At 39.1% G+C, this 23,038-nt stretch overlaps 11 protein-coding genes across 11 annotated transcripts; 3 read left to right on the forward strand and 8 right to left on the reverse strand.

Annotated features, from left to right (window-relative positions):
• Positions 1–872: 872 nt before the first annotated feature.
• On the reverse strand, positions 873–1,540 carry LOC108059730 (uncharacterized). Its single transcript, XM_017145144.3, has 3 exons — positions 1,464–1,540; positions 1,083–1,400; positions 873–1,022 (listed from the first exon to the last, which is right to left on the reverse strand). The coding sequence occupies exons 1-3, from the start codon at positions 1,521–1,523 to the stop codon at positions 873–875; spliced, it is 528 nt and encodes a 175-aa protein (XP_017000633.3). The 5' UTR covers positions 1,524–1,540.
• A 697-nt stretch (positions 1,541–2,237) lies between these two features.
• Positions 2,238–2,917, reverse strand: LOC108059731 (uncharacterized). The gene is made up of 3 exons (XM_044393292.1): positions 2,858–2,917; positions 2,473–2,790; positions 2,238–2,417 (listed from the first exon to the last, which is right to left on the reverse strand). Exons 1-3 carry the CDS (start codon positions 2,915–2,917, stop codon positions 2,238–2,240), a joined length of 558 nt encoding a protein of 185 aa, XP_044249227.1.
• A 197-nt stretch (positions 2,918–3,114) lies between these two features.
• LOC108059761 (uncharacterized) lies at positions 3,115–3,753 on the reverse strand. Its single transcript, XM_017145180.2, has 3 exons — positions 3,694–3,753; positions 3,316–3,633; positions 3,115–3,261 (listed from the first exon to the last, which is right to left on the reverse strand). The coding sequence occupies exons 1-3, from the start codon at positions 3,751–3,753 to the stop codon at positions 3,115–3,117; spliced, it is 525 nt and encodes a 174-aa protein (XP_017000669.1).
• Positions 3,754–4,048: 295 nt separating this feature from the next.
• Positions 4,049–4,739, reverse strand: LOC108059732 (uncharacterized). Its single transcript, XM_017145146.2, has 3 exons — positions 4,722–4,739; positions 4,351–4,668; positions 4,049–4,294 (listed from the first exon to the last, which is right to left on the reverse strand). The coding sequence occupies exons 1-3, from the start codon at positions 4,737–4,739 to the stop codon at positions 4,049–4,051; spliced, it is 582 nt and encodes a 193-aa protein (XP_017000635.2).
• Positions 4,740–7,007: 2,268 nt separating this feature from the next.
• On the forward strand, positions 7,008–13,330 carry LOC138912413 (uncharacterized). Its single transcript, XM_070213226.1, has 2 exons — positions 7,008–7,500; positions 12,253–13,330. Exon 2 carries the CDS (start codon positions 12,329–12,331, stop codon positions 13,001–13,003), a length of 675 nt encoding a protein of 224 aa, XP_070069327.1. The 5' UTR covers positions 7,008–7,500; positions 12,253–12,328; the 3' UTR covers positions 13,004–13,330.
• Positions 9,782–11,250, forward strand: LOC108054643 (uncharacterized). Its single transcript, XM_070212143.1, has 2 exons — positions 9,782–10,889; positions 11,066–11,250. The coding sequence occupies exons 1-2, from the start codon at positions 9,782–9,784 to the stop codon at positions 11,248–11,250; spliced, it is 1,293 nt and encodes a 430-aa protein (XP_070068244.1).
• Positions 13,278–14,342, reverse strand: LOC108059733 (uncharacterized). The gene is made up of 4 exons (XM_070212144.1): positions 14,283–14,342; positions 13,898–14,215; positions 13,709–13,840; positions 13,278–13,337 (listed from the first exon to the last, which is right to left on the reverse strand). The coding sequence occupies exons 1-4, from the start codon at positions 14,340–14,342 to the stop codon at positions 13,278–13,280; spliced, it is 570 nt and encodes a 189-aa protein (XP_070068245.1).
• A 191-nt stretch (positions 14,343–14,533) lies between these two features.
• On the reverse strand, positions 14,534–15,153 carry LOC123002730 (uncharacterized). Its single transcript, XM_044393295.2, has 3 exons — positions 15,108–15,153; positions 14,739–15,056; positions 14,534–14,686 (listed from the first exon to the last, which is right to left on the reverse strand). Exons 2-3 carry the CDS (start codon positions 15,036–15,038, stop codon positions 14,540–14,542), a joined length of 447 nt encoding a protein of 148 aa, XP_044249230.2. The 5' UTR covers positions 15,039–15,056; positions 15,108–15,153; the 3' UTR covers positions 14,534–14,539.
• A 1,333-nt stretch (positions 15,154–16,486) lies between these two features.
• Positions 16,487–18,186, reverse strand: LOC108059734 (uncharacterized). Its single transcript, XM_017145150.2, has 3 exons — positions 18,127–18,186; positions 17,753–18,070; positions 16,487–16,633 (listed from the first exon to the last, which is right to left on the reverse strand). The coding sequence occupies exons 1-3, from the start codon at positions 18,184–18,186 to the stop codon at positions 16,487–16,489; spliced, it is 525 nt and encodes a 174-aa protein (XP_017000639.2).
• A 354-nt stretch (positions 18,187–18,540) lies between these two features.
• On the reverse strand, positions 18,541–19,461 carry LOC108059735 (uncharacterized). The gene is made up of 3 exons (XM_044393296.1): positions 19,411–19,461; positions 18,805–19,122; positions 18,541–18,744 (listed from the first exon to the last, which is right to left on the reverse strand). The coding sequence occupies exons 1-3, from the start codon at positions 19,459–19,461 to the stop codon at positions 18,541–18,543; spliced, it is 573 nt and encodes a 190-aa protein (XP_044249231.1).
• A 503-nt stretch (positions 19,462–19,964) lies between these two features.
• On the forward strand, positions 19,965–22,759 carry Crtp (Caldesmon-related protein). The gene is made up of 2 exons (XM_017145159.3): positions 19,965–20,832; positions 21,012–22,759. The coding sequence occupies exons 1-2, from the start codon at positions 20,040–20,042 to the stop codon at positions 22,430–22,432; spliced, it is 2,214 nt and encodes a 737-aa protein (XP_017000648.2). The 5' UTR covers positions 19,965–20,039; the 3' UTR covers positions 22,433–22,759.
• The last annotated feature ends 279 nt before the right edge of the window (positions 22,760–23,038 follow it).

Genomic DNA, 23,038 nt, shown 5'->3' on the forward strand with positions numbered 1-23,038 from the left:
TGGCAATTTGAATCTCAAACTGAATCTGGATGTGGATGTGGAGGAAGATTCTTTTGCGTTTCTTTCGTGCCCGAAAAATTACACGCTCCGCTGCATTTTGTAACAATAATCGCCGGTGTTTGGCGTCTGACCACGCCTACAGCGCCCTATATTTCCAAAACCCAACCACCACCTCCTGAAAATTTTCGGTGCAGGAATTCACGCCCCACAACCATGGAAAAAACTTTTCGCATGAAAGTCAACTTTTCCTTTTTCTTCCTTGATTCCCATTTGTTCGCCATCTGAGTTTTCTGTATAATTTGACGCCTGCCGGGAATTGGATTGTGCACCATTTGGTCCCGCGAATCTTTGCCTCTTGGTTTTTGCCCAATTTGATTAACACTAATTGGGGTTCATCTAATTGCGGATGGCCAAAGTATCATGTGCTGCAAATGGAACAGTTTCCAGGCTTCAAAGACGATTTATGGCGGAAATTAATTTCGTGAAAAAAAGAATAATTCTACGGTGGAAAAGTTGGAGTTTCATTTTGTTTTTCATTTAAAAGAATTACCAACTTTTACATTAGTTACATACTTTATAGAGGCTTCAGTTTCAAAATAAGGCAGAAGTATCACAAGAAATATACATACAGAAATTATTTAAAAAAATAAAATGTTGTTTTAGTAAAATATTTTAAAAATGGTTGAGAAACCGTTCAACTCTTTATTACCTATTCATTTTAATGGCTAATGAAGCGTAGCTCCGGTAAATTATACTGATTTGACTCGTTGGAAAATTACTAAAAGATCGTATTAAAAATGCTTGGTTTATTATAATGTTATTTAATTGCAATATATTTCATGTTTCTATGCGTTGTGCTTTTCTTTGATATTTTATGATACATCTTCTACAAAGTTAAAATATACATTCGTGCAGAACTGCTTCTTACCATTGAAAATCCAATCCCATAAAAGTAGATAGTCTCCACTTGGCATAGGAACGGGAATTTCAACACGATGGAAATCGCTTACCGCTTGCAGTCCCTAAAAATAAAATGATTCCTATATACTAATATATTATTATCAAATAGGAAGCGGTCTCACCACATAAGGACAGGTGTGATTCACGGTGGATACGTCCTTGATCAAATTGTAAATGATCTTTACGGCGGGATGATGTCGTTTTCTCATAAATTTACAGGCATCCAAGGTGACATCAAGCAAAAAGGGCTTGAAGCCATTGGCTTTCTTCATCAGTTTCAGTTTGATAAATATATTATAAGCTGGCTGCAGAAAAGTTGCATTTATATTCAAGCTCGTTTTATTTCGGGAATAGGCCTTCAATCGACAATGATGAATGACAACCCACGACTTGTTGTATGACTCACATACTGCATTAGTCATTTTTACAAAATGTGCCTCCTAATAAAAATAACAAATAGTTGTAGTGTTCATTGATATGGTATAGTTACGCAGAATCCTTACCGTGCAGATTAAAAAGGCTAAAGCAAAAAGCATTGCCATAAATATCCACTTTGAATCCATAACTTAGCTCTGAAAACTTAACTGTAGACTAAAATAATATTCAAATTCGTTGCATAGTTCCGTTTATTGTATGATATTGGAACCGTGACAATATAATGGGGTTTGCCATTTACAATCAGTTTTGATACATATTAAATGTTATTAAAACAATATTATACTTTTAGTCTATTATTCGGCAAAAATGATATAAATGGTAAAATGATATATAAAACGAAGCGGTCAAAATGTATTGTTGTATGACTCACAAATAACATTTATCCTTGTTTCAATACGTGCCTCCTAATAGAAGTTGTTATTTAGAGGATTATCCAATGACTTTCTCATAGTTTTGAAACAAAAATCATACGTTGAGATCCGAAAAGCAAAAGCTCCGATTATTCCAAGCATTATAGGCTTGGAATCCATGGCCTTGCGCTGAAAACTAAATTTTGACTAAATTATGATTTAAACATTAAATAGGATTTTTTTTCTTATACCGTGCTATACTGCGATATAATCATTTTGGAAATCGTTTTGATAGATTTTAAATGCTTTTAAAATAATAGCATAACTAAAATCCATAAATAATAACTATAATATTTTTTATATGACATTGCAATAATTTAGAATACCTTATAATACACAAAGCTTTAAGTATTCCACAAATACATATTTACTATCCATGAATGGTAAACGTTTCTGTATGGAAAATACCACATTATATATTTTGATTTGTTATTTATTTTTCCCGTAATTTGAACTGTTTGTCAGTAAATCCTCCACAAATGTAAAATAAACATTTGTAACGAATTGCCGCTTAGCATAAAAAATCCAATCCGCCAAAAGTAAATACTCTCCAGATGGCCAAGGAACAGGAAAATGGATATGATGGAAATCGCTCACCGTTTGTAAGCCCTACAAAAAATTGAAGAGGGATTGCGGTATTCGAACCACCAACCAATATTCTCACCTCATAGGGGCAAGTATGATTCACGGTGGATACATCCTTGATCATATTCCATATGATCTTCGTGAAGGGTTTATTTCGCTTTCTCATAAACTCGCACGCATCGAAAGTGTAATCAAATAGAAACGGCTTATAGCCATTGGCCTTCTTCATTATCCTCAACTTAATAAATATATTATTAGCTGGCTGCAGAAAGGTGGCATTTATATTCAAGCTGGTTTTGTTTCGGGAGTAGGCCTTCAGTCGACAATAATGAAAGACCACCCACGACTTGTTGTATGACTCACAAACTGCATTCGTCATTTTAACAAAAGGTGCCTCCTATTAAAATTAAGTAAAAGTAGAACAGCTTTTAATCAAGTTTAATACAATAACGAGAAAATCTTACACTGGAGATTAGAAAGGCGAAAGACACAATAAATCCAATAAATATGCACTTTGAATCCATAGTTTAGCCATGAAACCTCTGCTAAAGACTAAATGATAATATTAATTGCAAAGTTCACAAAAAAACAGATTATATTTTTTAATTTTGGAACCGTGACGATATAATAAGTTAGTAATTTCCAAACCATTTTGCTACATTTTTAGATAATAAAATAATAATATTGATTTAGAGTGTGTTTTAAAACCATGACTTTTCGATTACAAATCCTCTTTAAAGGTAAAATAAACATTTGTCGCGAATTGCGGCTTAGTATCAAATATCCATTCCATTAACATTAAGTAGTCTCCAGAAGGCCATGGAAGTGGAATGTGAATATCATGAAAATCGCTTACCGTTTGTAAGCCCTAAAAAATACAATTAATATGATAGTCTTCGAAACATCAAAAAAAATGTCATACCACATAAGGACATGTATGATTCACAGTGGACACATCCTTGATCAAATTCCAGACAATCCTCGCTGCTGGCTGATTTCGCCTTCTCATAAATTCACAGGCATCGAAGGCAATGTCAAAAAGGAATGGCTTATAGCCATTTGCTTTCTTCATCATCTTTAACTTGATAAGTATATTATTAGCTGGCTGCAGAAAGGTGGCATTTACATTCAAGCTGGTTTTGTTTCGGGAGTAGGCCTTCAGTCGACAATAATGGAAAACTACCCACGACTTGTTGAATGACTCACAAACTGCATTTGTCATTTTTACAAAAGGGGCCTCCTGATAAAATTAAGGGTTTATTTTTAGATGGATTTAAGGATAGTTATGGGAAAATCTTACACTGCTGACTAGAAAGGCAAAAATTACAAATACTCCGAAAATTGTTAAATTTGAATGCATGACTTAAGGCTGTAAACTCTAGACTAAATAATGATATTAAATCGCAATTTATTTTAAAATTGACATACAAATAAGTCGATAAAATAAGTGTTTAAATTCCAAAGTGCTTTGATAAGAATAATGATATAGAAAGTACCATGATATAAATTATAATCGCGTTGATGATTCGCAATAATACAAAAATTCATGAATGGAATATTCCACGCAATTTTGAAGCATTCATAATATTCCAGGCCATCTATTCATCATGAAAAAAATCCACGCAAATTGCCGAGGCAAATAAGGTGGGCATTCATTAACTTTTAATCGATGATTTTTTAACAAAACCGTAGTTTTTGGATGATCTTCCGATCAAGGTTCCATTTTTATATCTTCCACGTCTTGATGTGTCCGTTATCAGATCCTCCACAAATGCGAAATAAACATTTGAATAGAACTGCGGTTTTCCATGGAAGATCCAATCGAATAAAAGTAAATATTCTCCAGTAGGTAGTGGAAGCGGTATTTTAGTTAAATGGAAATCAGAAAGCACTTGTAAGCCCTAAAATAAGTAAATAGGATGTTTAGTACTTGGGTAACTTTCGCAGACTGTCTTACCATATAGGGACAACTGTGGTTAACCGTGGATACATCCTTGATCATATTCCAGACAATCTTGGCAAACGGTTGGTTTCGCCTCCTCATAAATTCGCAAGCATCGAAGTTATAGTCGAATAGAAACGGCTTGTACCCACTGGCCTTCTTCAACATTTTCAGATGAAGGGATATGTTGTAGGCTGGCTCAGAAAGTGTTAGATTTACATTCAAGCTGGTCTTATTTCGGGAATGGGCTTTCAGGCGACAATAATGAACAGAGACCCACGACTTGTTGTACGACCCACAGACAGCATTGGTCAGTTTTGCAAAAGGTGCCTCCTGATATTTGTTTGGTCTTATTTGATTTCAGAATAATATCGATCAAAACTTACACTGCAGGCTACACTCATAAAAATTAATTTCTAAATTTTGGAAATCTCGCCATTGAATCGGCCTACCTTTGAAAATAGAAAAAAAATTTCTTGTTATTAGAAAATTGGCCTTTGAATACAGAAAACCTTTCTTGATGGAAAAAATTCAAGAAAGAATTTTTCTTAAAAATAGAAAAATGAAAATCTCATATGTTTGTTTTGCCGTCGCAGCCAAAACATTTTTGTACGTATTTAAGGACAAAATCACCTTTGAATATATGAATGAAATGACCCTAGAATATAGGAAAGTAGCCATTGACTTCCTTCGGCTGCCGAATGTTAACGACAAGAAAAACGAAGTGGGACGAAGGGCCTACTCGGCCCGACTAATACCCGGCTACCGACTTCTCTGATCCCCCGAGCGTCAGTTGTGAAAAAAATTCGTGAGTGATGGACGTGATTTTCAAGCGGATAAGAGGTGAAGCCTTTTTCCGAATATTCAAAGGTATGTAAATATGTATATAATTTTTTGTATAGCGGGCGTACAATTGTATGTATGTAATTAAAGGATACATTTCAAATCTCTTTACCAAGCGTATACCAATTTAGGTGAATTGTTTTTTAGCTAAGAGCTACGTACATACATATGTACATTTGTACATAAATTTGTGGGTGTACAGCTCTATAATAACTTTATCTTATTACTCGCATTTTATTTATTTTTCAGAGTGAAAATACATACCTGCAGTTGCATCAGCCAAATAATTTGTTTGTCGAAGCTGTAATTTTGCTTTAAAACCTTCTAAGGTAAGAAAAATATGTTGTATTTGTTTGACATACTTATGTATGCATGTAAATATCTATGCATGTACGCGGCTCACCCGATCTGAAACCCGATTTTCAACCCTTTCATATTCTGCTCCTCTCTCTCGCTCGCTTGACCTACGCGTCGCGACGTTTCTCTCTTCACCTTCTTAAAACTGACACGATCTGCCCTGCTTACATTCGGTCTCCCTTCGCGCAAAGGACTGTATGTAAATATATATGTATGTATGTACGTGTGTCTCCCGTGCCTCTCTCTCTCTGAAATTCGATTTTCAACCCTTAATTTTCTACCCGTCTTGCTCCTCTTTCTCGGTCGTCTGTCCAACGTGTTTGTATTTTGGCTATTATTAACATTACATTATTTCAAAAAAGTTGTTTATCTAAAAACAAATCATTGATATCCCAATAACTCTTTTTTTATAGATGAGGAAAGGCGAAGAAAATGGATCACCTTAGGTCATATGAAGTTCAACAGACCTTGGGTAATAATAATGTTTTCTTGAGTCAAAAATGTGTTATTTAAAAATGTTTAAATGTTAAGTGTTAAATGTTTTAAATGTAAATAAATATAATATGCAAAAGAAAAAACCAAGTTACATTTTATTTTTAGGGTTTCAGTGTTAAGATAAAACTTCCTTTCAAGAAATATTATTTCTTAAATCAAGAAATAAAATTTTTTTGAATGGAAATTTAAACAAGAAAGAATTTTTCTTGTTTAAAAGGTGCCTTTCTAAAAAACCCTTTCTTGTTTTCAGAAATTTAATTTCTTAAAACAAGAAATATTTTTTCTTGTTTTAATGGTGCCTTTCAAAAAAACCATTTCTTGAAACAAAGGTGAGGTCGCCTTTGGCAAAAATTCAAGAAAGAATTTTCTAGATTTTAAGGAAATTCTTCGATTTTTTTTTATGAGTGTAGAAACGTTACAGCTACGAAAACTCCAAAAAATTTTAAATTCGAACACATGACTGAAAAACTGAAACCTCTACTAAATACTGGATAGCAATATGTGTTCCTTCGTACCGTAAATATTATAATTCACCACTTATTTTGATACTGGAAGCTTGACGATATAATAGGTTTAAATATCGGACTCTTTTTAAGAACTATTATGGCATTAAAACTATGGTTTCGGCAAAATATAACAATTTTTTAAACGAGATTGTTTTTTATTTTTAACAAGGTATGCCTCCCAGTAAAATAACTGTTTAGAAGTGAAATATCTGTTTAACAGTGAAGATTAAAAAGCAAAAGCTGTGGTTATTCTAAATAATATACACTTTCAATCCATGAGCTAGCGTTGAAGCTTCTCCTGAATACAAAATGATGATATTTTATGCATAGTAGCTGTTTGGGGAACACCCTGTTCTTTTGGTTTGTGAATAGACTAAGGTTGAAATCTGAAGTTAACGTCATTTTAAGTAAAAATGTTAGTATTTAATATGAACGCCGCGGTCCAGAGAAAGCTTACTAAGCGATCTCTTTTTTGTAATAACGATATCTGGCCACTCTACTCGTGGAAATAAATTGGAAACAACGTGAATTATTGAAAACGCAACGAAAACGAGTTCTATATTGGAAACCTAACTCATCCTTTGGCTACATTGCTGTTAGCAATTCCCTCCAGAGCAAGGTCTGGAAACATTTTGGCGACCGTGACAGGACAGCTCTAAAGGATAAGTCACACGCGCAAGTACGATTGCGGATCTCTCATCGGGTCAATATAGAACTGCAATTCAAGCACACATCGGCCAGGGCTTCGCTGACCAATTCAACGAACGCAAATTGGTCAGAGCCTCACTGGACATCTCGGAAAGTCAACCAGGGCTTCGTTGGAGCAACTCATCAGTAGCAGTTGGCCAAAGCCTCGCTGGTGGATTCCACGTCGGTCAACCACAACCTCACTTCTGCGGATCACATTTCGGCAAACATAACCACACTTCGAGACACGCAGCTTTCACACACTTACACATCGCAAGTACACACACATATCTAAGTAACCTGTACCCATATACATGTAGAACATATACAAAATTATAAAGATTGTTGCGCCAAGTAGCTATTTCTATGAAAGGCTGAGATTCTTGCTGTTGCCCATTTTATCTTCAGTTCAGTTGCAGGTGCCTCCGCTAGGGGTCGAACATACGTTTCAATTAAACTAGTCAGTTCTCGATCTTGAGTGTACGCATTGAACAATGGATAAGGCTGAGGCAAGCATTCCCAACGAAGCAGGTCCATCCCAAGTAGAAGTCAATGACGCAAAACTTGTTAAATTACGAGTTCAGCGGACAACGATAGAGCGCAATATCAAGAATCTTAAAGGTCGTGTTCTCACTCTTGGGGCATCCGTTGAACCCACAGTGCTGGAGTGCAATTTGCAAATAGTTGAAAATTACTTTCGTACATTATGTCAGATTCAGTCAAACATCGAGGAAATTTACTGCATCGACACGGGGAGGGCGCAAGTGGAGGAAATCTTCATTGATGCAAAATCAACAATTACACAGCTCATAAATAAGAAGCGTAAAACCAGCCTCGTTGGAGACGATCCAAGTTTTCTGAACTCCACTGGCAACACAACGCACCACAGCCGATTACCTAACATCAAGTTGCCCAGTTTCGATGGGACTTATTCTCAATACAAACGGTTCATCAGCGCGTTCTCCAACCTTGTTGATCAGGATTCAGGCATCGCCACCATTGATAAATTTAACTATCTCCTCAATTGTCTGGCTGGCCCAGCTTTAGAAGTTGTTCAACCTTTTCAAATCACTGAACAAAACTACCCAAAAGCCCTAACCCAGTTGAAGGCACGATATGATAATGATGTATTAATTTTTTTGGACTACATTTCTAGTTTTTTCACTTTATCCACATTAAAGAAACCAGATGCATCACAGCTTCAAAGACTTATACATTCAGCCGCAGCTATAAGAGGTTCTCTACTGTCATTAGGGTCAGCAGAAGATGTGATGAACGCAATTTTTATTCACATTCTACTCTCCAAGGTCGATTCTGATACCAAACTGTATTACGATGAAAAACTGACGTTTGAGGCTTTGCCATCATGGGAAACCTGCTGCAAACTCTTAACTCATAGGTGCCAATTCTTGGAGAGCCGTTCCAAAGGGAAGGAACTAGCAGACTCGCACGAGTCAAATCATAAACAAAGGCCTACTCAAACATCGAAGGCTTACATCACAACCAGTGCAAAATGCGAATATTGCAGGGCATCCGATCACTACATATCGAATTGTCAAACGTTTTCCGTTCTTCTTTTGGACCTGCGAAGAGATTGGGTCAGGAAACGGGGACTTTGTTTAAACTGCTTGCGTCCTAATCACAACAAAAAGCAGTGTCAGTCGAAATCGCGCTGTAAAATTTGTCGCTCCGCTCATCATTCACTTCTTCACAACTTTTCGCCTGGAGTTTCAACACAATCCAGCGATCAGGTCCATCGCACGGGAGAATCGCCTCCGTCAACGGTGCAGCCACACCTTTCATTAGTGGTGCGAGCAGCTAAACTCGGTATACTTCCCACAGCAGTGGTCCAAGTCAAGGACAAACTCGGGGAACTTCATTATATTCGCGCCATGCTTGACTCCTGTTCTGAAGTCAATCTGATCACTGAAGAAACAGCCAAGCTTTTGAATTTGGAAAAATTCAAGGTATCTCAAGAAGTTTGCGGAATTTCAGATACGTGTCAACCCATTAAGTATAACGTTATAGCGACACTAAAATCACGCCTTTCTGAATTTGAATGGACTTCCACGTTTGCGGTAATAAATTCAATATGCACGCACCAACCTAGCAGCACCATTGGAATTCAAGATTGGAAGCTACCAACTAATGTCAATCTAGCCGACCCGCACTTTTTCCAGTCGACCAAGGTGCATATGCTTATCAGTACCGAAGGGTTTTTCGAAGCATTAAAAAATGGAAAGCATTCTCTTGGGTTTGGCAAGCCTAGTTTAATCAATACAGAATTCGGTTGGGTAGTAGGAGGGAATATCACATCAGCTCCAACAGTGTTTAAAGCCTTTCATTGCACACTTCACGAAAATCGCGCTGACACCGACACAATTTTAGATCGTTTTTGGAAAATCGAAGACTATTGTACCTCTCCTCCTACATTTACGGATGAAGAGCAAGCGTGTGAAGATCATTTCATACAAAACGTATCCATTTTAGTCGACGGACGGATTCAAGTGCGCCTTCCATTCAGCAATTCAAGTGCAGGTTTGGGTAATTCATTCAACATGGCTCAGAATCGTTTCTCAATGCTTGAGCGAAGACTTAACCGCTGTCCCGAATTAAAGGAAGGCTACGTAAACTTTATGAAAGAGTACGAGGCTTTGGGGCACATGTCGCCTCTTCAATCATTCGATTCCAACATGCGACACTTTTTTATTCCGCATCATTGCGTACATAGACCCCAAAGCCTATCGACCAAACTTCGCGTTGTCTTCGACGGATCAGCAAAATCAACCTCGGGCAAATCACTAAACGATCTTTTACTCTGCGGACCGACAATTCAGCAGGATCTCATCACCACAGTTTTAGCTTTTAGACTACACCGGTTCGTTCTCACCGGTGATATCACTAAAATGTATCGCCAATTCATGATCGATCCCCGTGACCGATTATTCCAGCTAATCCTGTGGAGGGAAAACCCAACAGATCCAATGAAAGTATACCAATTAAACACCGTGACATACGGCCTATCATCAGCTCCGTTTTTAGCTATCCGAAGTTTACAATATTTAGCAAGCGAATCAAGGTCAGAATTTCCCGCAGGAGCTTCAGTTTTGTGCAACGATCTTTACGTAGACGACCTCCTGACAGGTGCTGATACGGTAGAAGAATTACTGGAAAAGAAAAGACAGGTCGTACAAATATTGAGGAAGGGAAACATGAGCATGTCGAAGTTCAACAGCAACTCGCACATCATCGGAGGCTTATCAGCAACGGAAGTCGCCATCAAGTTTGAAGAAGAAGAAATCACCAAAGCCCTTGGATTGTCGTGGCAGCCTCAAAAGGACTACTTCGTATACAGATACGACTTATCATCAGACAACACGTTTACTAAGCGAATTGTTTTGTCTACTATCGCAAGTCTCTTTGACGCACTAGGATTACTCAGTCCCGTAACCATACGATGTAAAATCCTGTTGCAAGACCTGCACATTCTCAAACTTGGATGGGACGAGCCACTCCCGGATACACAAAATGAATTGTGGAGTGATTTAAGAAACGATTTGAAAGATACACCCAAACTGAAATTTCCTCGATACATGCACACGTCTCCGTCAGAGCCGTGCGAAGTTCATGGATTCGCGGACGCATCCGAGCGAGCTTATGGCTGCTGTATATACATTCGAGTAAAATTAGGAAATACAGTTCACACAAATTTACTTATCGGAAAATCCAAAGTAGCTCCTATTACCGTTATATCTCTACCAAAGCTAGAATTATGTGCAGCAGTCCTGCTAAATGCAACGTTTCGAAAATTTCAGAATAAGCTCTCTCCATACGTCAACAAGATTTACTTCTGGACGGACTCAAAGATCGTTCTTCAATGGATGACGATGCATGCTTCAAAACTGAACTGTTTTGTAGCAAACAGAGTTTCAGAGCTGCAGCAGCACAGCGCAGATGTCGAATGGAGACATGTACCGTCAGCACAGAACCCCGCGGACATTGTTTCGAGAGGTTGTCGCACTTCTGACCTGTTAACTAACACTTGGTTAACCGGCCCAGAATTTTTGAAACTGCCATCCGAGGAATGGCCGAGTCTCTGTATTTCCGCACCATCATCTATCGAAGTACGAAAAAGAGCACTAGTCATATGCAACGAACCATCTACCTGCCATGTAGGGACGTCAGTTGGGAGTCAAAAAGTTAACGTTGATGGCTCTAAGGAACAGGTAAATTCAAAATCTGATGTTTTAGATTCGATCATAGACTACGTCATCAACAAGTCCTCATCGTACGTTCGAATACTACGAGTATTGTCATACATTTATAGAACATTTAACAGAGTCGTACCAGATCGTAAACTCAAGGTAAAGGAAATTTTGCATATATCTGCATCTGAGCTAAACGTTACGTTCTGGCGTATTATAGGGCACATACAGCAGTCAGCCTTTCATGAGGAATTGAAGTTACTAGCAAAAAATAAATCTCTAAAGCCACACTTACAGGGTCTCGCTCCATTTATTCATATGATGGAATTAGATAGTGTCAGTGTCAATGTGGTAAGGGTAGGCGGGCGATTAGCAAGATCAGCGTTGTCATTTGAAGCAAAATTTCCAGCAATCGTTCCACGAAACCATCGTTTCATTCAGCTGTTTATAGAATTCCTTCATAGGAAAAATCTACATGCAAATTCAAAAATACTCATTTCTCTTTCTCGAGAAAAGTTATGGATTGTCAACGCCAGAGTTCTAACTCGTCAGGTCGTCCGGAACTGCACGCATTGTTTTCATTACAAGCCAAGACTTACACAACAAATTATGGGGAATCTGCCTCCTGACCGACTTCACGCGGAACGCCCTTTTTCAATTGCAGGGGTGGATTTCTGTGGCCCATTTCAAACGTGTTATAAAATACGTGGCAAGCGACCATATAAAACATATGCGTCGATATTCATTTGCTTTGCTACGAAAGCTGTACACATTGAGGTGGTGTCTGAGTTATCAACTAATGCATTTTTATTATGTCTTCGAAGATTCATCGGACGTCGGGGCCTGCCTTCGAAACTGTACTGCGATAATGCTACCAATTTCTGTGGTGCAGCAAGGAAAATGGACGAATTCAAGCAACAGTTTTTCAGTACAGAGGTCATCGACGATCTTCACTCCTTCAGTGCGGTTAAAGGATTTGACTTTAACTTCATTCCGCCTCGAGCCCCACATTTCGGGGGGCTCTGGGAAGCCGCTGTGAAGTCAGCCAAAACCCTTTTACTGAAGAACATATCGGAGGCCAATCTCACATACGAAGAGCTTGAGACAACGTTTGCTGAAATAGAGGCAATTCTCAATTCCAGGCCAATTGCCCCTCAATCAGATGATCCTAACGACGGAATCGCTCTAACGCCAGCTCATTTTCTGGTTGGTTCATCACTGTTGGCTGCTCCAGACGAGCGCATCTTCAAACCACAGTCCACCACCCAGCTAAGTTATCTGGATCGATGGCAAAGGGTAACGTTTCTCAAGCAGCAGTTCTGGAGTATGTGGCAGCGGGATTACATACACACCCTACAGCGTCGAGGAAAATGGAATACTCAACAAGCAAACATCAAACCGGGCCAACTTGTCATCATACATGAGGATAACACACCACCACAACATTGGATTCTCGCTCGCGTCGTTTCCGCAATCCCAGGAAAGGACGGGAAGGTTCGAGTTGTGGATCTACAAACTTCAAAGAACGTGCTGCAACGCCCAATTCATAAAATTGCTCCTCTTCCAATGGAATAGTTGAAAGATCATAGATCCTGCAACGGGGGGAGTATGTTTGGGGAACACCCTGTTCTTTTGGTTTGTGAATAGACTAAGGTTGAAATCTGAAGTTAACGTCATTTTAAGTAAAAATGTTAGTATTTAATATGAACGCCGCGGTCCAGAGAAAGCTTACTAAGCGATCTCTTTTTTGTAATAACGATATCTGGCCACTCTACTCGTGGAAATAAATTGGAAACAACGTGAATTATTGAAAACGCAACGAAAACGAGTTCTATATTGGAAACCTAACTCATCCTTTGGCTACATTGCTGTTAGCAATTCCCTCCAGAGCAAGGTCTGGAAACAGTAGCTAACATGTATTTCGGTGTGAAATCGTGACGATATAACAAGTTTGCAATTTCCAATCAGTTATGATATATATTGTACCAATAAAATAATATTCGAATTATATGAAATAATGCAAGTGGCGAACACATATCATATCAAATCCTCTACACACAAAAAAATTTGCTTGGTAAAATTGACCAACAAAGATAGTTACGTAACTACTAAAATAGTTACGTGTATTTTTTTTTTGCTTTGGGTTTGTGTCTTTGCTAATTGTGTGTATTTTGTTGTTGTGAAATGACTATTTACTTAGTAGAATTGACAATTTTGCTGGTTGGGGCCTGTTTGACAATTATTACAGTTGATTTTACCAAGTTTTTTTTTTGTGTATACAAAAGTAAAATAAACATTTGTCGCGAACTGCGGCTTGGCATCAAAAATCCAGTCCATTAAAAGTAAGTATTCTCCAGATGGCCACGGAAGGGGGAAAAAAATGTGATGAAAATCGCTTAGCGATTGTAAGCCCTAAAAAATTTCAAGTGGTTAAGAGCCTATCTTTAAAACACCAAGAAGCGTTTTTACCACATACGGACATGTATGATTAACAGTGGACACATCCTTGATCATATTCCATATGATCTTCGTGAAGGGTTTATTTCGCTTTCTCATAAACTCGCACGCATCGAAGGTGTAATCAAATAAAAACGGCTTATAGCCATTGGCCTTCTTCGTAATCCTCAACTTAATAAATATATTGTTAGCTGGCTCTAGAAATGTGGCATTTATATTTAAGCTGGTTTTGTTTCGGGAGTAGGCCTTCAGTCGACAATAATGAAAGACCACCCACGACTTGTTGTATGACTCACAAACTGCATTCGTCATTTTAACAAAAGGTGCCTCCTCTTAAAATTAAGTAAAAGTAGAACAGTTTTTAATCAAGTTTAATACAATAACGAGAAAATCTTACACTGGAGATTAGAAAGGCGAAAGACACAATAAATCCAATAAATATGCACTTTGAATCCATAGTTTAGCCATGAAACCTCTGCTAAAGACTAAATGATAATATTAATTGCAAAGTTCACAAAAAAACAGATTATACTTTTTATTTTTGGAACCGTGACGATATATAAGTTAGTAATTTCCAAACCATTTTGCGAAATTTTTAGATAATAAAATAATAATATTGATTTCGAAATGTGTTTAAAAACCATGACTTTTCAATTACAAATCCTCTTTAAAGGTAAAATAAACATTTGTCGCGAATTGTGGCTTAGCATCAAAAATCCAATCCCCTAAAATTAAGTAGTCTCCAGATGGCCAAGGAAGGGGAATATGAATGTGATGAAAATCGCTTACCGTTTGTAAGCCCTGAAAAATTCGATTAATATAAAGTCTTCGAAACATCAAACATTTTTCTGACCACATAAGGACAGGTGTGGTTTACAGTGGACACATCCTTGATCAAATTCCAGACAATCCTCACTGCTGGCTGATTTCGCCTTCTCATAAATTCACAGGCATCGAAGGCAATGTCAAAAAGGAATGGCTTATAGCCATTTGCTTTCTTCATCATCTTTAACTTGATAAGTATATTATTAGCTGGCTGCAGAAAGGTGGCATTTACATTCAAGCTGGTTTTGTTTCGGGAGTAGGCCTTCAGTCGACAATAATGGAAAACTACCCACGACTTGTTGTATGACTCACAAACTGCATTTGTCATTTTTACGAAGGGTGCCTCCTAATACAAATTAAAAATAGAATATGTATAGAGGTATAAAAAAAAACGTACAGTGCAGATTACAAAGGCAAAAGCTCCTATTAATCCGAAAAATAGATATTTGGTATACATAACTTGGCGCTGAAAACTTTACTGAAGACTAAATTATACAAATTTGTTGAATAGTTCCCTAAAACTAACAAGAAAGGAAGCTAGCTTCGGCCAGCCGAAGCTTATATACCCTTGCAGATCATTCCTATTAATTAACAAATCGCAAAAATGTTCAATTTTCTAATATTTCTCATTAATTTTCCGATCGTTCCTATGGCAGCTATATGATATAGTCGTCCGATTTTGATTAAATTAAAATTGAAATTCGGAAATATTTAAAAAGAGTCATATCCTAGAGTAGAAGACAATACAATAAAAACCAAAGAAGCTAGAATTTATTTCCTATTACTTTTCCATTAATTTTCCGATCATTCCTATGGCAGCTATATGATATAGTCGTCCGATTTTGATTAAATTAAAATTGAAATTCGGAAATATTTAAAAAGAGTCATATCCTAGAGTAGAAGATAATACAATAAAAACCAAAGAAGCTAGAATTTATTTCCTATTTCTTTTCCATTAATTTTCCGATCGTTCCTATGGCAGCTATATGATATAGTAGTCCGATTTTTTAAATTATTAATTCGAAATTCAGAAATATTTAAAAAATAACATCCCCAAAAGTAGAAGGTAATATTTCAAAAAACACCGAAGCTAGAATTTTTTAAAGTTTTTTTTTCCGATTGTTCCTATGGGAGCTATAAGATATAGTTGTCCGATCCGGTCGGCTCCGACATATATACTACCTGCAATAGAAAGAAGACTTTTGGGAAAGTTTCATCCCGATAGCTCAAAAACTGAGAGACTAGTTTGCGTAGAAACAGACAGACGGACAGACGGACAGACGGACAGACGGACAGATGGACAGACGGACAGACGGACAGACGGACATGGCTAGATCGACTCGTCTAGTGATGCTGATCGAGAATATATATACTTTATGGGGTCGGAAACGCCTCCTTCACTGCGTTGCAAACTTCTGACTGAAATCATAATACCCTCTGCAAGGGTATAAAAACGCCAATTAATATGTCAAAACGGCGACAATATAATGGGTTTTCCCATTCCCTTTCCGCTTTGATACACATTAAATGTTATTAAAAAAATATTATAATTAAGTAATTTGGTATAATACCACCAAGCCGACGCGTATGGTGAAATGTTGTATAAATTGTGGTGCTTAGAAAGTATTGGTTTACAAATCCTCAAGAAGAGTAAAAAAATAATTATTATTAATATTTTGCATACAAATTGATAACATAATAACCCATGGTACTTTTGTATTGAAATAATTAGGTTTTAAAACATTATTGTCTTGGATTTGTTAGTTAATTAATTTGTTAAAAATCCTCGACAAGTGTGAAATAAACATTTGTAGCGAACTGCGGCTTCCCATCAAAGAGCCAGTCTAATAAAAGCAAGTATTCTCCGGAAGGTAGAGGAAGGGGAAATTCAATAAGGTAGAAATCAGTTAGTGATTGCAAGCCCTGAAAAGTGCATTACTAAAAATTAATGTACTTTTGAAGGACGATCCTACACCCAAAAAAAAAACCGAAAGTTTACAGTTAATACGCGTTGTATTAAAAGTATACTACAGCTAGTATCAAACTGTCAGTATTAATTTAAAACTAAATAATGTAAGGAGCAGACTCAATAGTGTTAAGTTAAGACTAAATAGTGTTAAGTTTATGTCCTGAGTTTAATTTCTATACCGAAGTTTTCGGTTTTCGTTCCTGGTGTGAAGCCAGGATGCTCTGGTTTGGAACCTGGACATTTCGAACAGAAAAAGTGTTACCGCTTTTTAATGCTATTCGGACGCGTTAGTATTTTAAGGGTTTTACATTAGTGTATTTTGTAAACGACGCTGCGGTCTGTTTAAGGTTTGTTTGTGAAAATTACTTGTGAAAATTTTAATATTTGCTTATTTTGGGCTTATTTGAAATGTAAGTACATTTAAATTGTGTCTTAGTCCATAACTAATGAGTAAATTCTTTTCTTTTTACTGACACCACCTTGAATTGCGCTCCAGATGCCGGGAAACTAAGGATCTTGCTATTGGCTTGCATTTTTTCTGACCGCGGCCAGCGCAATGTTTACTTCAATATCAGCGTCCCCGACCAAACTCCGGTGTTCATCTGGACGGCGACCACTCTGGAGATGATCAGCGACATAAGCGGTAAAACTGCATTTGCCCAAATATGCATACACACGTACATATTTTGTACATGTATTGTATTTATGTTTATTTGTTAAATTAAAAATTACCTTCAGTAATTTATAAAAATGTAACAAATATTTTTAATAATATATGAAAAGTACAGAACAACATTTTTTGAATTTTGTCTCTTTTATACGGCGTATAATATTTATACTGGCATTATACTAAATAGTATACGAAATAAACTAGCACCCTAAATTTCAGTACACTGAGTGAGTATAAACTGTACACTCGTTAGTTTAAACTTGACAACTTCGAAAGTTTCATTTTTATACTTTCGAAGTCCATTAGTTTAATACTCAGAGTATCGAGAAATTTTTGACACTCAATAGTTTACTTTTAATGTAGAAATAGTTTAGTTTCTATGATCATTTTTTTTTGGGTGTACCATATAAGGGCAAGTGTGGTTGATCGTGGACACATCCTTGATCATATTCCAGATGATCTTGGCGAAGGGCTGGTTTCGTCTCCTCATAAATTCGCAGGCATCGAAGTTATAATCGAATAGAAACGGCTTGTAGCCACTGGCCTTTTTCATCATCTTCATATGAAGGTTTACCTTATTGGCTGGCTCTATAAATGTGGCATTTATATTCAGGCTAGTCTTGTTTCGCGAATAGGCCTTCAGGCGACAGTAATGAATTGCGACCCACGACGTGTTATACGAGCGACAGACTGCATTTGTCATTTTTACAGAGGGCGTTCCCTGAAAATATACAATGTTTACTCTAATTTCATTCCCAAAAGGTATACTTATCTCACACTGCAAAATAGCAAAGCGACCGACAGCGAGACCCCAATAATTATTAACTTATAATCCATAGCTATGGGACAGGCTCTAGTTAACGACTGCCCATAAATAAGTAATTTTTGTGGATTTATTGATTTGGTGACAAGTAATTATAATACCATTATTACGCCATCATGACAATTTGTTGAACTAATGAGCACCAAATTTATAATTTGATGTAATATCTAATACTATTTGGTTTCAACAAGCTATAAATACAGATATGAACAGCTAATTATTATAAGTACTAGCATTCATTTATATAATGCCCGCATTGATTTAAATAATGACTTCCTTCAAACTAGATTTTGTAATATTAAAATAATTTAAGCCATGGATAGTAATACAATATATTTTTTTGAAAATTAACTAATTTATTTTGAAAATCAGTGGTTTTTAAAGGCGAACTTGGACAGCCTCCTCCTGTGACTTGAGTTTTTAGGGAATAAATCCTCTACAAATGTGAAATAAACATTTGTAGCAAACTGCGGCTTAGCATCGAAAATCCAATCCAGTAAAAGTAAGTATTCTCCAGTTGGTAGACCAACAGGAACTTCAATACGATAAAAGTCGCTTACCATTTGTAAGCCCTGTGAAGTGTAGAATCCTATATTTGATAACCTTTTGAGGGCTTTTAAAGGTAATCTTACCACATAAGGACAGGTGTGGTTCACAGTGGACACATCCTTGATCAAGTTCCAAATGATCTTGGCAAAGGGCTGGTTTCTCCTCCTCATAAATTCGCAGGCATCGAAGGTGTAATCAAAAAGGAAGGGCTTATAGCCACTGGCCTTCTTCAGCATCTTCATATGAAGGGATATATTATTGGCTGGCTCTATAAATGTGGCATTTATATTCAGGCTGGTTTTGTTTCGGGAATAGGCCTTCAGACGACAATAGTGAACAGCAACCCACGATTTGTTGTACGACTTACAGACAGTATTTGTCATTTTAACAAATGGTGCCTCCTAAATACTCATAAATAGTTAGTCTTGGAATTAATTCAATGCTTATAATGTCGTCTTACACTACACTCAGAAAATGAATCGCCCTGAATTTTAGAAAATCGCCTATGGATTTGCTTCACTGGCGATTTTTTTCTTTAAAATAAAAAAATTTTCTACTGGTAAAGAAAATTTTCTTCCAATTAATCAAAATTCATTAAATTCAAGAAATATTCCAGAAATATAGAAAAAAATCGCCAGTAAAGCAAATCCATAGGCGATTTTCTAAAATTTTTTTTTGAGTGTACAAACTAGAAAAGCAACTAACACTGACGTGCCAACTATTATAAACCTATGATCCATAGCTTTTGGCCGAGTTCCACTGAAATACTACCGATTATTGGGTAGTTTCAGTTGGCCCTTAAGTGGTTATTAAAAAACCATTTTTACACATTGCCCTATCAGCAAAAATTCGAAAATGCAATCAAATAGAAAATGATACAATGCTAATGTCTTTATAATTTCCAGGGACCGAAAATAATCATTATTTGAGATTTTTATTTTAAAAAGACTACTGTGATATTTTGTTTTAAACGTCAAAAATAACGTTCTTTTTACTCTTGTCCACAAAGTATATGCATTTCAACAAATCTGGAAAGCAAATTAACTGTTATTTGTTCATGTCTATAAAGTACATAAAAACCAGTTAAATTGTTGATTAAAATATGTAAAAACCTCAGTAGGCCTTTTAAAATAAAAATCTGAAATAATGATTATTTACGGTCCCTGATAATTTCATAAAATATTAGACTACAACCAAAGTAGCCGAATTTTACGATTCGGTTGATAGCTCTCAGTAGACTAAGAAATTATTCATATTCAAAGTTTCACTCAAACATTTCACACATAGATTTTTGGGACTACATGTTCCCGCTGCCGAAATGAATGTGTGCAAGCCCAAGGAGGTGGGTCCGGATGGACTTTTCGTGAGGAAGCGCTTCACTCGCCACCCGGTGGTGATTTCGGCCAAGCGGTTTGCGGCCATCCAAGGACGTTCTCGCCAGGACGAGAAGCACGCCCAGCTGGAGGCCGTCGAGGAGGAGCGTAGGTACAGGCAGTACCTGAAGGACGGCAACGATCTGCTGTGCAGCCTGTTCACGGATCCCAATGTGCCGAGGGTCAAGAAGTCGGCCAGGGCCAAGAGCAAGGAGGCCATGGCTGTGGTCAAGGACGTGGACACCAAGCTGGCCGACGAGCGTCTGCGCAAGCAGCGCATCCTGAGGGCCAACAATCTGCTGGAGCAACTGAAGCCGGGACCGAGGGCCCTGCACCAGGCCCTCCTCCACAGCGAGATGATCCACCAGAGGCGGTACAATGAGGCGCTTAACGAGGAGATTGCCGAGGCGGCCCGAGCCCAGGAGCAGGCCGACGAGGAGCTGTGTCCTGCGGCTCTGGTGCCCTTCGGCCATGCCACCGAGGAGGAGGAGGTGGCCAGGCAGACGGAGCGGAACCAGGAGCACGCCAAGCTGATGCGCGAGGACATCGCGCAGCGCGAGAAGATCAGGGAGGCCGAGCGGGAGCAGCGGATCTTCGAGGTGCAGGTGGAGCGGGCGCAGTACAAGTGCCTGCAGGACAAGGAGGAGCGGGCGCTCAAGGAGAAGAAGGCCAGGAAGATCGCCTTCTACCGCAAGGCCCATCGGGATGCCATCCAGGAGAAGGCCGAGATTGCGGAGCGTGAGTAGTGGGGAATAATGGAAAAATATCTCTATATCAGTGGTGGCCAGCAGAAGCAGCGTTAACAGCGTATGTGAGCGTCGGAACGCTGGCAGCGCAGCGGCAGAGAAATTGCCCTCTGCTGGCCACCACTGCTCTATATGCTCAGGGATCTTATTATAAGTGGTCCACCCCCACAGATGAGAGGATCTGCGAGGCCATCGACGACCGGCGCAACTGCGTCTACATCGTGGCCAGCCGCAACCTGGACACCCGCTACGGCAGCCACGTGAAGCAGCTGCGCCAGAAGCGCCAGCTGGAGCGGGAGGAGCAGGCGCTGCGCGTCAGCCAGGCGCAGCAGGTGCTGCAGAGGAAGCTGGAGGAGCGGCAGGAGCAGGCGGAGGACCGGCACGCCTTCGAGACGCAGGTGGACCAGAACCGGCGGCAGTGCGAGCTGGAGGTCCTGGCCAAGCAGCGGCGGGCCTATCAGCTGGAGGAGCGGCAGCAGGATGCCGAGAAGCGGCGGCGGGAGAGGGAACTGCAACGCTTCCATGTGGCGCGTCGTCTCAAGAACGCGGAGGCGAATCGCTACTTCGAGGCCTCGCAGAAGAGGAAGCGCGACAAGGTCAAGGAGGATCTGCGCCAGGTGCTCTTTGGCCAACGCGAGGAGTTCCTCGAGAAGCGCCGCGCCGAGCTGATGAACCTGGCCGCCTGCAACGAGGATCCCTACCTGGAGGACGACAAGAAGTTCTTCGAGCAGGCGGTGCAGATCATGGAGGAGTCCCGCAAGGTGGGTCGTCCTCTGTATCCCATTGCCACCGCCGTGGATCGCTACGAGCGGCAGAACCAGCTGGACATGCGACCCGAGGGCAGGATGGTGAAGAGGAGCCGCCTGCGCGACTACTGCTGGCCGGGATTCTTCTCCAAGGCGGAGCTGGCCTACCGCAAGTACGAGCAGCGGGAGATGTGCCGCGAGGAGCAGGTGGCCGATCGCCATCAGATCTACTGCAACTCGGTGAAGATCAAGAAGCTGGCGGAGGTGGAGAAGCCCTACTCGCCCTGTGTGGCCTCCTGTCCCATCAATTGCTTCCATCGTCGGGGAATGCCCGCTACGGATAGCCGGGAATCCTTCGACTATGCCCGTCATGTTTGCTACACGGATCCACCAACAGTGGGTGCCTGTCCCATTCCCATGCAGGTTATACACAATGATCCGTTGGATAACCAAAGGAAGATCAGCCAGCAGTCCATGAAACTGCCCCCCATGCCAAAGGATTTAGTGGAAGCCAAGGAACCTCCCTCCTTTCGCAAGGCTGTGAGGGATGTTATGAATATGAATACCTTTAATCAAACGGAAGTGGCCACTCCCACTGTCAAGGAGTCCAGAACCAGCCTCAAAGGACCTCCTACACCTGTTAAATCAGCCAAGAACACTCCACCCGAAGCCAAAACCCCCGAGCTACCCAAATCCCAGCCTCCTGTGAGGCCCAGAATGAAACGGGGTTCCAAGGTGGTGAAACCACCACCCACTGGTAATGATACCCCAGCACCTGTGCCCAATCCCACTGGAACCTGGGGATCCGGGTCCCTGCAGCCGGCGGCCAAGAAGAAATCCAAGTAACTTTGATTTGATTTTAACTAAATTTACGTTTCAAGAGCTTATTGTTAAAGATAAATACATAGAAGAAAAAGAAAAGAAATCGAATGGACAGCCAGACAGTCGAGGAAACGACGTTAATGGTTTTTTAAAAGCACTTAAACTTGGCGCACAAGCAGTTGACTTCACCCCGGCCAGTTTTCCATTTCCATTTGCACTTTTCCTTTGCCATTTTCTTGGGTTAGTAACCCTTTCCCGTGACACTTTCCCACTTTCCACTTGACATCTCGCGCTTTGTTTAGCACAGAAGAATCAGAAGAAGCTGAAGAAGCAGAGTGGCCAGCTTCATAAATTCCAATTAATGTGTGGGCAAAGTTATTGGGTTACCAGATCCTTCAACACTTATAAAAAAATCTAATGGTTCTTTATAACATTTTAATATTTTTTGCTTCTCACACTTTAACAATTAAATTAACAATTTTAAATTAAAATTTTTAATATGAAATCAATTTGTTTTGGTGACATAAAATGTTTAATATTAATAATAATCGTATTTAATATTAAATGTGTTTTCCTTAAATATTCCTTTAATTATTTTTGTATTTAACTAAAATATTTAATACGAATCTT

Source organism: Drosophila takahashii, chromosome 2R (assembly GCF_030179915.1).
Source record: "Drosophila takahashii strain IR98-3 E-12201 chromosome 2R, DtakHiC1v2, whole genome shotgun sequence".
In the NCBI taxonomy this organism is placed as follows: Eukaryota; Metazoa; Arthropoda; class Insecta; order Diptera; family Drosophilidae; genus Drosophila; species Drosophila takahashii.

Bases quoted from the DNA above. Each gene is read 5' to 3' on its own strand.
- LOC138912413 (XM_070213226.1), top strand. From the start codon at position 12,329: ATGGACGAATTCAAGCAACAGTTTTTCAGTACAGAGGTCATCGACGAT.
- LOC108059761 (XM_017145180.2), bottom strand. From the start codon at position 3,753: ATGCATTCAAATTTAACAATTTTCGGAGTATTTGTAATTTTTGCCTTT. The intron at 3,634-3,693 runs GTAAGATTTTCC...TAATTTTATCAG, and splicing joins TTGCCTTTCTAGTCAGCAGT to GAGGCCCCTTTTGTAAAAAT. The intron at 3,262-3,315 runs GTATGACATTTT...TGTATTTTTTAG, and splicing joins ATCATACATGTCCTTATGTG to GGCTTACAAACGGTAAGCGA.
- Crtp (XM_017145159.3), top strand. From the start codon at position 20,040: ATGAATGTGTGCAAGCCCAAGGAGGTGGGTCCGGATGGACTTTTCGTG. The intron at 20,833-21,011 runs GTGAGTAGTGGG...CCACCCCCACAG, and splicing joins GAAGGCCGAGATTGCGGAGC to ATGAGAGGATCTGCGAGGCC.
- LOC108059730 (XM_017145144.3), bottom strand. From the start codon at position 1,523: ATGGATTCAAAGTGGATATTTATGGCAATGCTTTTTGCTTTAGCCTTT. The intron at 1,401-1,463 runs GTAAGGATTCTG...TATTTTTATTAG, and splicing joins TAGCCTTTTTAATCTGCACG to GAGGCACATTTTGTAAAAAT. The intron at 1,023-1,082 runs GTGAGACCGCTT...TTTTATTTTTAG, and splicing joins ATCACACCTGTCCTTATGTG to GGACTGCAAGCGGTAAGCGA.
- LOC108059733 (XM_070212144.1), bottom strand. From the start codon at position 14,342: ATGGATTCAAAGTGCATATTTATTGGATTTATTGTGTCTTTCGCCTTT. The intron at 13,841-13,897 runs GTAAAAACGCTT...GAAATTTTTTAG, and splicing joins ATCATACATGTCCGTATGTG to GGCTTACAATCGCTAAGCGA. The intron at 13,338-13,708 runs GTATACACAAAA...AATACATGTTAG, and splicing joins CAAATGTTTATTTTACTTTT to CTACTGTTTCCAGACCTTGC.
- LOC123002730 (XM_044393295.2), bottom strand. From the start codon at position 15,038: ATGACAAATGCAGTTTGTGAGTCATACAACAAGTCGTGGGTAGTTTTC. The intron at 14,687-14,738 runs GTCAGAAAAATG...CGAATTTTTCAG, and splicing joins ACCACACCTGTCCTTATGTG to GGCTTACAAACGGTAAGCGA.
- LOC108059735 (XM_044393296.1), bottom strand. From the start codon at position 19,461: ATGGATCATAGGTTTATAATAGTTGGCACGTCAGTGTTAGTTGCTTTT. The intron at 19,123-19,410 runs GTTTGTACACTC...ATGAGTATTTAG, and splicing joins CAGTGTTAGTTGCTTTTCTA to GAGGCACCATTTGTTAAAAT. The intron at 18,745-18,804 runs GTAAGATTACCT...TACACTTCACAG, and splicing joins ACCACACCTGTCCTTATGTG to GGCTTACAAATGGTAAGCGA.
- LOC108054643 (XM_070212143.1), top strand. From the start codon at position 9,782: ATGGCTCAGAATCGTTTCTCAATGCTTGAGCGAAGACTTAACCGCTGT. The intron at 10,890-11,065 runs GTATATACATTC...TACGTCAACAAG, and splicing joins CGAGCGAGCTTATGGCTGCT to ATTTACTTCTGGACGGACTC.
- LOC108059734 (XM_017145150.2), bottom strand. From the start codon at position 18,186: ATGGATTATAAGTTAATAATTATTGGGGTCTCGCTGTCGGTCGCTTTG. The intron at 18,071-18,126 runs GTGAGATAAGTA...GTATATTTTCAG, and splicing joins TCGCTTTGCTATTTTGCAGT to GGAACGCCCTCTGTAAAAAT. The intron at 16,634-17,752 runs GTACACCCAAAA...TGCACTTTTCAG, and splicing joins ACCACACTTGCCCTTATATG to GGCTTGCAATCACTAACTGA.
- LOC108059732 (XM_017145146.2), bottom strand. The intron at 4,295-4,350 runs GTAAGACAGTCT...TACTTATTTTAG, and splicing joins ACCACAGTTGTCCCTATATG to GGCTTACAAGTGCTTTCTGA.
- LOC108059731 (XM_044393292.1), bottom strand. From the start codon at position 2,917: ATGGATTCAAAGTGCATATTTATTGGATTTATTGTGTCTTTCGCCTTT. The intron at 2,791-2,857 runs GTAAGATTTTCT...TAATTTTAATAG, and splicing joins TCGCCTTTCTAATCTCCAGT to GAGGCACCTTTTGTTAAAAT. The intron at 2,418-2,472 runs GTGAGAATATTG...AATTTTTTGTAG, and splicing joins ATCATACTTGCCCCTATGAG to GGCTTACAAACGGTGAGCGA.